This window comes from Macadamia integrifolia, chromosome 11, assembly GCF_013358625.1.
Source record: "Macadamia integrifolia cultivar HAES 741 chromosome 11, SCU_Mint_v3, whole genome shotgun sequence".
NCBI lineage: Eukaryota > Viridiplantae > Streptophyta > Magnoliopsida > Proteales > Proteaceae > Macadamia > Macadamia integrifolia.
In genome coordinates this window covers 16,680,889-16,696,292 of record NC_056567.1, presented here as the reverse complement: position 1 = coordinate 16,696,292, position 15,404 = coordinate 16,680,889, and the positions used below count along the sequence as shown (strand labels likewise).

Here is a 15,404-nt window from a genome sequence, read left to right as displayed (position 1 = left end):
TTGATTCCCTTGGAACTAGACAGGGCATTGCGCCTCAGGAAGCGTGGTGTCTTGATCGAAATTCCTTGGGAGGAAACTTCTGAAGTAACTCTAGCATCACTGCCTTTGTGGACATATGCAAAAAGCAAAGCTACATAGTAACTTGGGTGTCTGGTGTTTGCTCCACCATGTCATTCAAGCCAAAAGTAGTGGAGTAGAATAGAGTTTATTATTCAAAAAAAAAAAGGAGAAAAAAAATGTGCAAATGTCATTATTGCTTGGTAACATGTTTGGTAAAAAACACTCCAACTCCTTAGTCATTGGTTCCCTATTTCTTCACAAGTGGTTTTGCCTTAAGATAAGGATGTTTTGGAAGAGACGAGGTGAGTTCCAAATTAAGAAATATGCTAGTGCCTAGAATTGATAAAGGGTAATAAAAGTTCAAGTGTGGGGGTCCCTTGTAAGAGAAATTATCTTTGCTCCGGATCAGTATGAGCCTTACCTTTAGCCAAAGTTGGGATTTGTTTATTCTGAATTTTGGGTGTATATTCACTGCAAACACCCACGAGACACAACTCGTCCGCTAGGGGTGACCTAGGGGTTTAAAGGCTTGTTGCACATGTTAAGTGCAACCGTGATTCCTACGAAAGTGAGTTAGGTTTTTTTGTTTTTATTCTTTTCTTTTTGTTTTGCTCGATGACTAGCAAAGTCTAAGTGTGGGGGAATTCTAATGAGCACATTTATGTGTGAAATCTAGGGTAGTAAAACATGCATTTTACATATTTAGAATGGAGCTACCTTGGGTTTTACTCTCTTTTTGCAGGTTTTATATTTTCAAGGCTTTAAGGACTATCGGGAGCTATATCTTCAATTTTACACGTAAAGAGGTCCTATTTCTTTCCATGGTTGCGAAGAGGACGAAATTCTGAGCAAGATGGACGTGTTCAATTAAAAGTACACATTCGTTTGGTCACCCGTACAAATGATTATTCTTTTTCGGGTCAAAAAAAGAATAATGGATCAGAACTGAACCGAGATGCAGAACCAGCCCATTTGCAATTGTCCCAGAGGTACAAGGGATACTCCAAATGCCAACAAGGATCGATGGACCACATCCTTAAGTGATTAAAGATTTGTTTTTGGTAACAACAACTACCTAGTGTAGTTGGTGAGCTATGGTGTACAAAATTCCCTTGCTCACCAGGAGGTCTCAAGTTCGAATCTTATGGTTGTTTTTTTTAGAAGATTTTGTTGAAGATTTCCTGTTTTTCACTCACTTAAAGCACTAAGGGCATGGAAGGGATTTCCACATCAAATTAGAAGCAAGCAAAATCGTGGAAGGGTTCCTGCGCAAGAAGAGAAGAAAAAAAAAAGGAAAGAAAAGAAAAAGAGGAGAAATAAAGATTGTCCAAATCTTCTCTCTCCTCCACATCATCATCCACCAAAAGATTGTCCAAATCACATAAAGCAAGAAGGAAGAAAATCGTCCCTAGGAGAGAGAAAAAGAAGAAAAATAAATTAGAAAAAAAGGAAAGAAAATAAGAAAAAAATTATAGGAAATTTATTTCTCTCTTCTCTCTCCTCCACCTTAGCACTTTTGGTCTCAAAAGATCTCACAATCAATTGTGGGTTTCTCTCTTTTAGGAAAGAGAAAATTGTTACCCAACCTCCCCATTCCCTATAAATACAACTCATGTAAGAGGAGGGGAGACAATTCATTCTTCTAGTTTTCTTTAGTTGCTCTCTCTCTTCCTCTTTCTCTCTTTAGTTCTAGTTCTTCTCTATTTTTTCTTTAATCACTTTTGTAATAGTTTTTTTTTATGTCAATTAATGCAAGCACTCTTTTATTTTTATTCAGTTCTTTTTATGTTTATGATTTATGCAATTGAGTTGTAATTTTTTAAGTTATAGTTCTAGGCTTAGATCTAGGTGACAAGATCACGAGCCGTGGAGCAATTTTTTTTCAAGTTCAAGCATTGATTCAAGTAAGTAGGCTCCTTCAGTAGTCTTCTCTCCCCCCTCTCATTCCCTCTTCTGACTACCCTTTCTTTCTTAATTTAGGATTTTTATTTTCAGTCGTTACATTATTGCTATTCCTTTCCCCCAAGGTTCATGGCTAGTGTATGTGTTGGCTTTGCCCCTCCTAGCCATAGAACCATCAATTTATTGCTTTTATTTTAATTGTCTCCCTTTCCCTAAAGCCAAGTAGAGTAACCCTTGTAAGAGTGACTCTCTGGTCAAGTAGGGAAGCTCATATTATGATGTATCCCTCGGGCTAAGTAGAGAAACCTACTTGTGAGCCTCTCTCTAGCTTTATCCCCTTTCTTTTACTTTATTTTTATTTCAGCATTTTTTCTTCTTTATTTATTTATTATTATTTTAATTGCGTGGGTTGTTTATTTTCAGTTATTTATTTATTTAATTTTAATTGCGTGGCTTGCGTCTTTAAATTCTTAGATGACGAATGGTTAGGACGTTATTTTAGATACATATGTTTAGGACAGTAATTAGAATTAGATCACAATCATTAATCGGTTCACTTTCGCATTATTAAAAGAAATAAAAAAATAAAGTGGCTGCTCTCCCTGTGTTCGACCCGTAGCTACACTGATCCGTACGCTTGCGGTTACATTTTAAATCTCAAACAGTACTCCTTGATAGTCAGCTACCTAAAGGAGAGTGGGTAAAGGCCAGACATGATGAGCTCAACTTTCTCAACGAAAGGCGTATGAAAGCCATGGATAATTTGAAAAAATATCAATTGAGAATGGCCCAGGCCTTCAACAAGAATGTGAAGCCTTGTCACATAGAAGAAGGTGAACTTATTCTTCGAGAACAAAGAGCCCCAATTCATGATCTAAGAGGAAAATTCAGGCCCAATTGGAGTGGCCCATTCACTATCAAAGAGATTCTACCAGGCAAAGCTGTGAAACTCATAGACCACGACGACAAAGAAATACCCAAACTGGTTAATATGGATCAACTCAAGAAATATTATGTCTTAAAGGGTGAACAGCTTGAACTATGTTAGACCTGATTCCTTTCAAGGGATATGTAGGCAACTTGACATGTGCAAGTGCGGTCTCAACCATCTAAAGGCAATAAATCTGTTCCTTGATTAATAATCAAAGTATCTTAAAAGATCATCATAGTTTGTGTCCCCCAAGAATTGCCATTTGGCATGTAAGGCCATTAGGTATCTATCATCCACTCATTAGTCCATCACTTCTTACTCAAGATTCTATTCTCCAAGAATCGCCATTCGGCATGTAAGGCCATTAGGTATCTATCATTTTCCTATGGCCCGTCCATTCTTATCCAGGATTCTATCCCCTAAAAGAAAATCGCCACTTGGCACCAGTTCATTAAGGCTAGTTTGTTCTCCACCTTAGGTCAATCACAGTAAAAAAAAAAAAAAAAAAAAAAGAGCTTGATGCAACAGTGGTAAAGGCTTGTTTGAATCATTAGCTAATGAGTAATGCTTTGATAAATCATCATATCTCGTTGTTTATATTGGTTTTAGAAAAATTCATGCGCTCGTTGGATAAGACGTTGAGGAAATGGACCTTAGACATAAATATGAGGCACCAGGATTGCTGGAACCCATGAATATGTCATTTCTTGGCTGAGTTGGATGTGTGAAGCTATATCACCAATTACTCCGACAGGTGCCTCAACACTGGGATGCCAACCTGCATGTATTTCAGTTTGGATTAGCGGAGATTTGCCCAATGGGAGAAATCCATCAGTAGAGATCTTTGGATGCTTAATACTTTGCATGATAGCTCGTTATGTTCTCCGCACTCCCGGGCATGGTGCACCATCTGTTCTGATTGAGGTAGTAAAATAGTTGAAGAAGGGAGGTGACATTGTCCCTACGGTTCTTGCAGAAACGTTCAAATATTTGATAACATGAGCTATGACCATAGATTCGGACTAGATCATTATCAAGAAAGTCCTGCTATTTTTCAGATTTGGCTCCTTAAGAAACTGAAGCTCCCCACACCATTAAGGGGAAGCCCACTCAGAGTTTTTTTATCACCGGGATAAGAGAGAAGTTTTGGAATTTGACCTTATCACCGACTGGGAAAAGTACCTGCGGGGAAGGACTGTGCAAGATATCACATGGAGGTACCCAGTGAAGCCACAAGAAGATTCTCTGATGAAGACCCCTGGCTACAACTATGTCAGATTGATGGGATTGACTCACACGTTCTTTTATTTTCCTATGTACATTAGTTGACAATACGGGCTCGAGGAGACGGACCCGAAGAGTTAGTGAACTTTCACCCCCTCAAGAATTGTCTCCCCACCTTATTATTCACCTACCCTATCTGTGGTAGGAAAATTGTCCCCCTTTTCATGTAATTCACTTGGTAATGGAATAAGGAAGTATTTGGATTTTCGTGTTATCCCAATTATTCAAATTATAACGAGTTATGGAATTGATTGTGCCTAAGCATTGCAAGCAAACAAAAAACAAAAAAGGAAGAAAGATTTTACTTTTGCCAAAAGTAAGTTTCATTAAGATGTTAAAATGAAATGATGAACAAACAAGGGGAGGGAAAATGGGAAAGGAAAATATGCATGTGTTTGTGTTTACAGGAAATACAAGAACAAATCCGTATGGGTCAGAAATCATCATCTGAACCATACTCTGAACCATCCCCATGGAATACCAGGGAACCTGCGGATGCTAGTCCAGCCTACACCAACCTCTGGGTCATGTCTTGAGTCAATGCATCTTACCGTGTGATTTCCCGCTTATTGGAACTAACTTGGCTCTCCAAGGCGGCAATCCTCCCATCCTAAGGAATATAGGAAAGGATCAAAAAGAAGAATAATGAAAGGAGAAGGTCAAAAAGAAAAAGGGGAAGGTATGAAATACCTTGGCAACTATCACCTCGCACAGGCCATATAGCGTCCTCCTAATCTCAGCATAGACTTCCGAGGACACCTGAGAAAGAGTATAACAACCAAAGGAAGTCAAGAGTTAATTGAAAAATGATCAGATACTCACATAATCATAATAAATAGGCAGCCCAAGGGAAACATCTAAATCTATGTTTGGCCCTAGAAGAAGAGAGAGACTGGGGTTGGCTGCGTTGGGATAGGTCCAGGCAAGGAAGCCACGAAAGGGGACGTTAGCAACCCTGAGAGACCCACCGGCACTAATAGAGGGCCCTGTTTGTGAAGGATCTGTAGCACTGGCATGTGACCGAATAGCAGAAGGATCCACACGTCTCACTCTCCCCTAAAAGAACATCAGTCAAGACCAAAACAAGGAAGAATCTATAAGAAATACTCAAGAAAAGGCAACATACCATTGGATCATCAGGACCGAGAGGGGTGCACACTATCTCCTCCTCTAGGAAGGCTCTGTAGTTCCTATCCGGATCAATAAAGGAGTCCTCCCATACTCCGTTAGCCAAGTGCCTCACCTCATCTGCTAGGATGATCTCTGGACAGGGCATGGTAGGTGGAGGAAGAACGGGAGAAGGGCATGGATCGATGTCTGACCACTGGGGTACTACTCTCTCTCCTAAGTACCAGGCATGGCCCCACATACCCTGGAAAAGGACTCAGTTCTCAGATAATTGATGAGCCAAGGCAACTCTCTCAGAATCCGAAAACACAAGATCATGGAATGGTCTCTAAGTAACCTGCAAAACTAAGGAAGGGTAAGTACAGCATCAGGAAATAGAATTTCAGTGTCCGACATGGCATACCTTAGTGAGATCATTCAAAAGAGAACGAACAGTGGTCCCCAGAGGATGGCATCGGGCCCAGACCACCTGGTTATCTCCCCACTTTATGGCCAGGGGGAAGAAGAATGTCTCAGGATCTCTCAGTTTAGGGGTTATGGTCCCCAGGTGCTCAAAACACCAGGACTGTTTCAAGAAATCAAAGTAAGAAAGTGCAGACCAAACGACTGAAAATAAATAGATATGAGAAGGAAAGTTACTTGGATAATGTAGCCTGCCCCCTTAGGGCCCCTATCTCCATAAGACAGCAGGTCTAGGGACCGCAGGAGATATGCATAGGCGGCCCCGCCCCAGTCCCAGGAATCTAGTGTGTGAAGATCTTTGAGGAAGTACACCAGGCAGATATCTACTCCCCCTGGAGGTCACTGAAGAGGCATTGACCCATGGCAAATAGTAAGAAGGAACGTGCCACCTGAGACATATTGTCTAGATTCTCTCCCAGGCCGACTTTCCGCCATCGGGCACTAATCTCCCCAAGGTGGATGCATGTCTGGCCAACTTTAATGGTGATACCGGTCAGATCTGCAAACTCCCTGGTAGTCAAAAATCTTGTGGGTAGGGTCATGGATCTACCCCCAAATGGAATGCCTGTCAAGGCTTAAAAGCACATAGGCGTAATGGTGATCTCGCCAACAGGAAGGTGGAAAGTGTGAGTACTCGGCCACCACCGCTTCATCAGGGCCCCTACCAATGCAGGATTAAACTTTTGGGTCTCTACAAGGGCCAGCTGGCATAAATAGGTATCATCAACCATCTCCTTCACCCTACGAGGGAGCATCCTATGCCAGGATTGAACCATGTTTGGATGGCCATAGGAGGCCAAGGTAGGTGGTTCCTTCCCCTCATGCTAATAATAATAAAAAAAAAAAAAAAACAAAAAGAAAAAACAATACGATAAAAAAAAATAGAGAGAACAACAAAACATGAATAAAAGATGATCAAAATAATGAATGAAATGTAAAGACTTACCCAGGAACCCCATATGGAGTTGCAGATGTAATTCCTACTGTTCTGAAGAGTCTGCCCGGAATACCAGTCGCCCAGGCCCTTATCCCTATAGGAAGGACTGCTGCAACTCTTGAGCTGACCTCTCCCAGAGTCTTCCTCTTCCTCCTTTCAGCCATATATTTAAAAATTACAAGAGAGCTCCGAAAACTTTCCTAAATTGTAAGAAGTCCCAAAAATTTTTCCAATTTGCATAAAAACCCACTAGAATATCAAATTCTCCAACTAACTCCTCCTTCAAGAACAAGATGAAGATCTTCAAGAACTTCAAGAACAAGATGAAAAACTCTAAAAACAGGAAGGAAAACTTCAAGAAAAACCAAAGAGTTCCAGGAACTCAAAACTCACTCAAAAAAGGTAGAATGATGGATGAATATGGGAGGTGACCCATTTTATATAAAAAATTTCGTTCTCCCAAAAAAAAAATCAATATTCTAAATCAAGCATCAAGAATCAATATTCTAAATCAAGCATCAAGAATCAATATTCTAAATCAGAAATCAAGAATCAAGGAAAAATCAAGAGGTGACATAATTTACTCGGCCCAATTGCATTTACCCGACCCCTGGCGGCCCAATCTCATTGAATCGACCCCAGGCGGCCCAATCACATTTTTTTTGCCTCAGGTGGCCCAATGTTATTAACCCGGTCCCAGAGGGCCCAATCTCTTTGAGTCGGATCCAAGTGGCCCGATCTCATAGACATTATCCTTAAACTGGCACATATGAAGCCCAGCTAAGGAAAATCAAAGAATCAAGTGTTTCACTTGTTATAAGATTGGAAGAGCATCGAATTCCTCTCTTGTAACCATCAGTCCCAGATAGTCCAGTTTGGTTCAAAAGTACTAGCATGGAGACCATATTCCCTGAACTGGCACATGTGAAGCCCAGCTAAGGAAAATCAAAGATCAATGTACTAATCTTTTTGTAGGATTGGAAGAGCAGTGAATTTCTTTCCATAATTGGCAGCCCCAGGTAAGTCCTTAACTTCAAAGTAGTTAGGAGATATTATCTATTGTATTTTTCAACTCCGTCACAACTGAGCAAGATGACGACAGTACATGCTCCGAGTGATAAAATGTGGTCATTCTTTTCTTTGCCCTTCGGCCGTTGGCATAGGCCCCGGCCAAAGAGGGGCATTCTGTAGACACCCAATTTTGTCACCCTCCTCTGGCTATGATGAAATATGGATCTTGGATGCAACTTCTAACTTTCAACAACCAGAAATGCTGCTGGAAACATTCCCCTACCCAAAACCTTATGAATCCCCGCATGGGAGAGAGGAGGGGGTCTAATTTTGTTTTTATATATACGAAGGAATCCGGTCAAGATAACCGTACAAATGGATAGTGCTCGAAAATACGATTCTGACGATATATGGCATGCCAAAACTGGACCGTCGGATTGCCCGCAATCTTCCTTGGAAAATCACATTTTTTTATGCGCATGTTGCGCACACCAACAAGCCAGCCAGCCTGACCAACCAGCCCAGCCTGGCCCGCACACCCCTGTCGTATGCTGTGTGCCCCCACAGCACAGCCTGCCCACCTTCGCTGCCTGTTGCATACCCCCGTCGCACAACCTGCGTGCCTCCTGTTGTATGGCTTGCACGCCCCTACAACACAACATACGTGCCCCCGTCGCACGATGAGCATGCCCCTGCTGCTTGGTCATGCACACCTTGCTTGCACTGTGCGTATGTTGCTCGCACATCCATGCATGCATGCGCCCGTTGCCCATGCCCGCACCACCTCGGCCATTACCCGTGTGTCATCCATTGCACACCCGTGATGTCACCTGCACTACCTGCCTAAATTAACCACACCTCAAGCACTTCGTCCTAGTCCCATACGTTATCGTCAACGACTGGGATTGGTGTTCCTCTCTCCTCCCATTTTTCTAAAATTACCTTTTTCAACTAAAATTTCTCTCTCCTCTTGTTTTTCTGAAAACCACCTTTTCTCAGCTAAAATTTCTCTCTCCTCCCATTTTTTTGAAAATTGCCTTTTACCCACTGGACAAAAGCCCTCCCCACCCATTTTTGCCTTCAATTCTCCCCTTTATCCATTGGACAAAAATCCTATCCCCTCAATTTAGGCAAGAGCTCCTCTTTTGTCCACTAGATAAAGGGATTTCCCCTCTCCTATTTGGCTGGAAAAAACTATAAATACCCCCTCCCTTAGAAAAGACAGACCAATACACCAGAATCCCCCTTTACTCTTTCATAGTGAAATTTTCCTCCCCTCCCCCTCTTGATTTTCTTATGATCTTCGAAGCGATCTTCGTCAAGATTCGAAAACTCATTCGGATCTTCGAAGTGTTCTTCGGGATCTTGAAGATCTTCAATCCAAATTCTTAGTTAGATCCAGTTTTTAGTCAAAAACAGTATGTTCTTGAGCCACCTCTCTTGAGTGTTCTTGAGTGTTCTTGAGTGTTCTTGGGCGTTCTTGAGCGTTCTTGAGATAGAAACCCCCTATTTTTTAGATTCTTCGGATCTATGAAGAGATCTTTGTTAAGATCTGAAATGGATCTTCAAAGTGTTCTTTGGGACTTTGGAGTTCTTCAATCCATTTTTAGGTCAACCCGTTTCTTTTTAGAAATAGTTGTTCCTAGCCAAACCCCTGCCCGAGTGTCCCTGGAATCTTTCTAGAAAGTGCCATTCCCAATGGAAGCTCTGCCAAAGTGCCACCTCAGCCTAGCTCTCCCTTAGCCTATCCCCAGTGGGAGTTCTGTCGGAGTGCCACCTTATCCTAAATCCAGATTAGCCTTCCCTAGCTGAAGCTCTGCCAGAGTGCGACCTCATCCCAAGCCTAGAAAAGGCCTTCCCTAGCCGAAGCATTGTCCAAATCTAAATCCGGAAATAGCCTTCCCTAGTCGAAGCACTGTCCGAATCTAAATCCAAATCCAAAAGCGACCGTTCCTATATGGAACTCTATCCGAATACCATCACAATCAGTATCTCTCAAGAAAGGAAGTTGGAGGTCAAGACCATATTCCCCTGAGCCAGGAGAACATGAAAGATAGTCCGAACCGAAACTAGTTAGGGGCCCACCCCTCTTGACCCGAAACAGGGGTTAAGTTCAGGTATAATTTCTCAACCAACTTGTCATAATGTAGACTTTATACATGCCTTGTTTTAGTGTATATAGTAGTTTAAATTCAATTAATGTATATATGTGTGATAACTTAGCCATACATGTGGAATGGTAATAATTGTGAAAAATGTTCGTTCTTAAGCATCTAGCAAGAAGACCGGTTGAACCAGGTAGATTGGTTGCCTAACACTTTCCCAATTCTACAACCTAACACTTATCCTAAATCTTTAGACTATACCAAATTTTGGGCCCTTTTCTCAAGAATTGAGCCCACCCCCAGGTCCTAGGCCCATAACCTTAGGTGGCGATTCCAAACCCCATTTGCATGATCTCAATCCCCGAATTAGACTATCATCAAAATCCTTGTCTCAAATGATAAATTTTACACTCATGTGAAATAGGCCTCCATGTATCTCCAAGCGGCGATACGGTGGTGCGGGGCCCACAAGCAAAGCACACACAACACTAACTCCTCCCCTCGCATGAAAGAGAAGGAGAGAGGAGAGAGGACGGGGAGGTATAGTCCATTTCTCTAGCCACTACCCTCACAATTTCATCAAAGAAGTAAGAGAAAATGCTTTGATCCTCAGAGCAGCATATAAACAGCGAGTGGCGCAGTTCTTCAATAGAAAGATTCGAAGCAGGAACTTTCAGGTGGAGACTTGGTGCTCAGGAAAGCCAACATATCCAAGCCCAAAAATGTGGGCAAGCTCAGCCTAAATTGGGAAGGGCCGTATGTAGTCTCCAGGGTGGCACACCTTGGGATGTACCACCTGCAGACTAAGGGGAGTAGGATAATGCCCAAGATATTGAAGGCAGAGTATCTCAAGAAATTCTAGGAGTAAAGCATAGAGCCTACAACGGCAACAACACCCATGAAGGGATTAACTTTTTAGCTTTATCTCACCCATGAAGGGATTGACTTTTTAGCTTTATCTCACCCATGAAGGGATTGACTTTTTAGCTTTATCTCACCCATGAAGGGACTGACTTTTAGCTTTATCTTCGTTTTAGTTATATTTAATTTCCAGCTTTCAAGTTTCTGTCAGTAGGAAGTACATTTTTGTTAGCATGCATTTCTTTCAATACGAGTCTTCAAATTTCAACTCCATTAGATGTCTCTGAGAGTGTTATGAAGTCATGTAATACATCATCTTTGCGCAATCTCAATGAAGCATCTAGGTTCATTTGCCTCTGCGTTATATTGATACAACGTTTTGTTTCAACAAAAATACTAAGTCTTGGTCCTAGCTCAGGCTTAGTCTCGACTCAACATGACTAGTAAGGCCCGAGCAGACCTCATCTTTGAGGCATAAGCAAAAAATGCTATGTCTTAGCCTCGGCAATGACTTAGCATCGGCCCAGCACAGCCCTAGTATGGTGCTGGATCAGACCCGGATGCCCAAGACCTCATCTTTGAGGCACCTACCAAAAATACTAAGTCTTGGCCCCAACAATGACTTAGCATCGGCATGGTATGGCCCTAGTATAGTCCTGGCTCAGGCCTGGGCACCCTAGACCTCATCTTTGAAGCACCTAGCAAAAATGCAAGTCTTGGCCCCGACAATGACTTAGCATTAGCCTAGCATGGCCCTAGTATGGTCCTGGCTCAGGATCGCACACTCAAGACCTCAGCAAATAAGAAACATTGAGAAAATACTAAGTCATAGACCTTAGCCTAGACTTAGCCCTGGTAATAAACCCCAATAACCGCATCCCAACAAAGAGAAGAAGAAGAAAAGCTTCATTGATCGAAAATGTATACATAAAAAAGTAAAGAAAGGGGAGGGGATGAAAACAAAAAAAGAGAAGAAAAAAAAATACAATGATTCCAGAAAAAGCAAGAAAAAAAAGTGTCCTTAGAACAGGACCCAGAACATTCAGAGAGCAGCAGGAGGAGGAGCAGTCTTTGCGGCAGTAAGAGGAGGAGTCTTCTTGGCAGGAGTCTTCTCAACATCAAGAGGAGGATTCGCCTTAGCAGGAGTCTCCTCAGCAGGAGGAGGGGTCTTTAAGACAGGAGGGTGATAGACGGTATACGCGGAAGCGATTCATATCGTCCTACAGGTGGGGTCGGTTATTTCATGGGGTCGGTCATTCATGAAATAATCAATACGAGGGTTTCGATCGCTACCTAAAACTCCATAAGTATAGAGCCTCCAAGCGATCTTAGCCTTTTCATAGTGAGTCCTTCCCACATGTACAACTTTGTGTTCCCTTGGATCCAAGCTCCTAGACAATAGTCAGGGATCATCATACTCCATCACTCAAAGAGGAAGAGAGAGAGAGGGAGATGGGAGACGATTCTTAAGGAGGGAGAGAACCATGAGAACCTTTCTCTTATATCTCTACTCCGTTATTTTTTGTTAAGCCAATCTCATGTATTCTTAGCCAACTAGAATCCCCTATTAGTTAGTGTTTTAGAAACATCCAACTAAGTAATGGGTTTTCTATAACAACTAAACCAAAACCAATCTTATCATATAGATAAGATCAAATTTATTAGGAAAATTAATAATATAAAATTATTTTCCTAATAATAGGAAAAGAAATATTATAAAATTCTTTTTTCCTAACATAGGGGACTTCTTCTTCTTCTTCTTATTTTTCTTCTTCTTCTTCTTCTTCTTCTTCTTCTTCTTCTTCTTCTTCTTCTTCTTCTTCTTCTTCTTCTCGTCAGCACTAGGAGGGTCCGCTCGGTGAATGGCCTCAGTAGAAGGAATCATTTTCCCGACAGTAGAAGTCCCCCCAACTGATCTACCTCCTCACCTTCCTCCTCCACCATAATGCTACTTCTAGCAAGGAGGACACAGGCGATGGAAGGAAGTGCTCGTAGTCGCTCAGATCTAAGTAGTGGTTCTTCCTTAAAAAGAAGTTCACTGCCGTGTCCGAACTAGAATTGAAGGAGGAAGTGTTCAAGTTCAGCAACCACTCCTGCCCCTCGGGAGAACTGACGTATCTCTCAATAGCCCTCATCTTCGCCTCCTTAAGCTCCAAATGATGCTGCTCCTGAAGAGACTGAAGTGCCAACTCTTGAGCCACGGTCTTCTTGCGATGTTCCTCCTAGAGCTCAATGGATTTAGCCTGAAGTGACTCTTTGGCCTTCACCATCTTGCTCTTCTTGATGAGCAGCTCGCTAACCTCCCCCTCCAACTCTTCACATCTTCTTTCAAAGTTCGCGGACTTCACCTCCGCAACCCAGTGCTCCTTACTCAAAGACTTTAGCTGACCCCGGACTTGTGCCAACTTGTCCCAGAGTTGCTGACTTTCCTCTCAGCCTTACGTCGTCAAGCCAACATCTTCTCGAAGTGACTGCATACCTCCATTGACCAATGGAACCCTTGCCGTCAATAGCGATTTAACATAAGTTCGGACTTTAAAAGAAAGACAAGGAAGTAGAGAAGAAGAGACTCACGCCAAGAATGTGCTGGTACATGAAGTCAGAGAGGTAGGTGTCGGACAATCTACGAAACCTGTCCATGTCTATACACAACTACCCTTGCTTGCCCCAAGTACGGGCCACCACCTTATCAGAAATAGAAGACTCTTCATTAACAAGGTTCCAGGTCAGAGGAGTGGCCTTCCAAAATGGTTGACGATGCCCAAGGGAAACTCCAGGGATCCCCCCGCGCTGGCTTTCCCTCTCTGGAGCAACCTCTTCCTCCCTCCTTCTTTTTTGACCCTCTTGATTGGGATTAGCAAACTGATTGAGCGGTTGATCGGATGACTCCCTGAGAACAAGATCATCCCCCATGTCCCGACGAGCAAGGGGTGATCCCATCGGACCCTTGCCTTTGTCCAGGCTCCTGAGGTTGGTGATGTCTTTCTCTCTCGACACATTTTCATCCTCGGATGGCCTCTTTCCCAAATGGAGAGGTGTAGATTCTGACCTCTTCACCTCAGCAAGGCTTGCGCCGGGGCCACCAGGGCCTTTGTCCCTGTCGTCCCTGTTCTTGGTGGCTTTCTCTTTGGCTCTCCTTGCTGCCAGCTTGGTCACCTTACGCTTCCAAGCTTTAGCCGAGGCGACTGCTAACCTTTGGGGATCCAGCTAGACATTCATACTTGCAATATCACAACTCTGGTAAGAACCATAATGAGGCAAAGTACTCAAGGAGTAAAGCATGAATAGGAAACGTGATAGAGCCCTCAAGCCCTCTCAGACCATTACTGAGGTCCCACTTTTGAAGGAAGTCATCCTCTTGGAGTGCATGGACATCCACGGCCTCCCCTTTCAAGCACATCTCGACTGTTTCCTTCTCATCCTCACATAGGGAAGGGGCTCGGTTCAATTTTTTGAGAGGGGGTTCACAGCCCAATTGGTGTAGAAGGGATTATCTGGCATGGTTAGAAAGAAGAAGCGCTCCTTCCATCCTTTCACCTAGGTGGGCATGTATTCAAAAAACTGCAACACCCCATAGGGCTTCCTGCATCTCGGCGAGTGAAGTAGAACTAACTGGTACTATGTCACTTCAAGATAAAATTATAGCGGAAAGGGTTGAGGGTAGTGGCACGTCTTAGCTGGGCCACATAGACGAAGAACCCGAGTAGGATGCACCAAGACTTGGGCATCAGTTGGTCCGGGGAAATACCCCAATAGTTCAGGACATCACAAACGAAGGGCGGGATGGGTTTCTTTAGTCCACAGAAAAATGTGACCTCATACATGGCCACCTCATCCTCGTTAGCATCCACAAACTCTCTGTAATTCAGGATTCACATTACAACATCCTCTAGAATCCTGAACCGCTCATGATGCACCTCTAGGATTTCGGATGGGAGATCTTCAAGGATTAGAGTAGCGGCTTTGCGCGGGCCAAAGGATGAGGCAGAACCATTGCCTTCGCCACTGTCCAAGTCACCCTTGTCTTCTCCCGGACTCTCGGCGTCGAGGGCCTTCGCGCTATTTTTCTCCTCCTCAGTGACGAGCATCGCCCTATAATCGGCTACTAAGGTGGGTGGCTCCTCCCCTTGAGGGCCAGGCCCAGCATTCGCCTTGGGGTCCAAGGCAACATTTGAGGACTCAAGCCTATCAGAGGAGTTATCCTCACTAGATGAAGGAATAAAAAGGGGGACTGTGTAAGTAGCCCCTTGTATAGGATTGTGCCTAACCACAACCACGAGAACAAGTTGTTCCTCCATGATGGAAGCCTTGTTACTTGGCCGCGGCTGGAGGCAGTCCCCAGCGCCAAGAGGGTTCCTAGCAGCTATATGGTAGGATAGGGTACGTGCCCTAGAAGATAAAAGGGAAAGAGAGAGGAATTAAGCAACTTACTGAACGGAGAGGCAAATGCTGGCAGAAACTCAAGTCTAAAACACACTTCCCCACCGTAGGGCAACCACAGCCAAAATTCAATCGAAGTTCCTTGCAAGGTGAAATGGAGTAAGGAAGGAGGATCTTCCATTTATACTCCATTAGGGGGCTGCCTCAACGACGCAGATGTGCCAGATGGGCGGACAAGATCGAGCGACAGTTGCTTTCATCGAGGCCCAACTGTCACGTTAGACACGTGGTAGGTTCGTGAAGACTTCACACCCCGAGAAGGAGGCGCATGCCAGAGGTTATA

At 43.4% G+C, this 15,404-nt stretch overlaps 1 protein-coding gene across 1 annotated transcript; it reads right to left on the bottom strand.

The window, feature by feature from the left end:
* Positions 1-11,723: 11,723 nt before the first annotated feature.
* On the bottom strand, positions 11,724-14,979 carry LOC122092940 (fibrous sheath CABYR-binding protein-like). The gene is made up of 4 exons (XM_042663239.1): positions 14,563-14,979; positions 13,367-13,888; positions 12,602-12,733; positions 11,724-11,849 (listed from the first exon to the last, which is right to left on the bottom strand). The coding sequence occupies exons 1-4, from the start codon at positions 14,977-14,979 to the stop codon at positions 11,724-11,726; spliced, it is 1,197 nt and encodes a 398-aa protein (XP_042519173.1).
* Between the last annotated feature and the right edge of the window lie 425 nt (positions 14,980-15,404).

Bases quoted from the DNA above. Each gene is read 5' to 3' on its own strand.
- LOC122092940 (XM_042663239.1), bottom strand. From the start codon at position 14,979: ATGGAGGAACAACTTGTTCTCGTGGTTGTGGTTAGGCACAATCCTATA. The intron at 13,889-14,562 runs GTAATGTGAATC...ATGAATGTCTAG, and splicing joins TCAGGATTCTAGAGGATGTT to CTGGATCCCCAAAGGTTAGC. The intron at 12,734-13,366 runs GTGGTGGCCCGT...CTTCAATTCTAG, and splicing joins AGTCTTCTATTTCTGATAAG to TTCGGACACGGCAGTGAACT.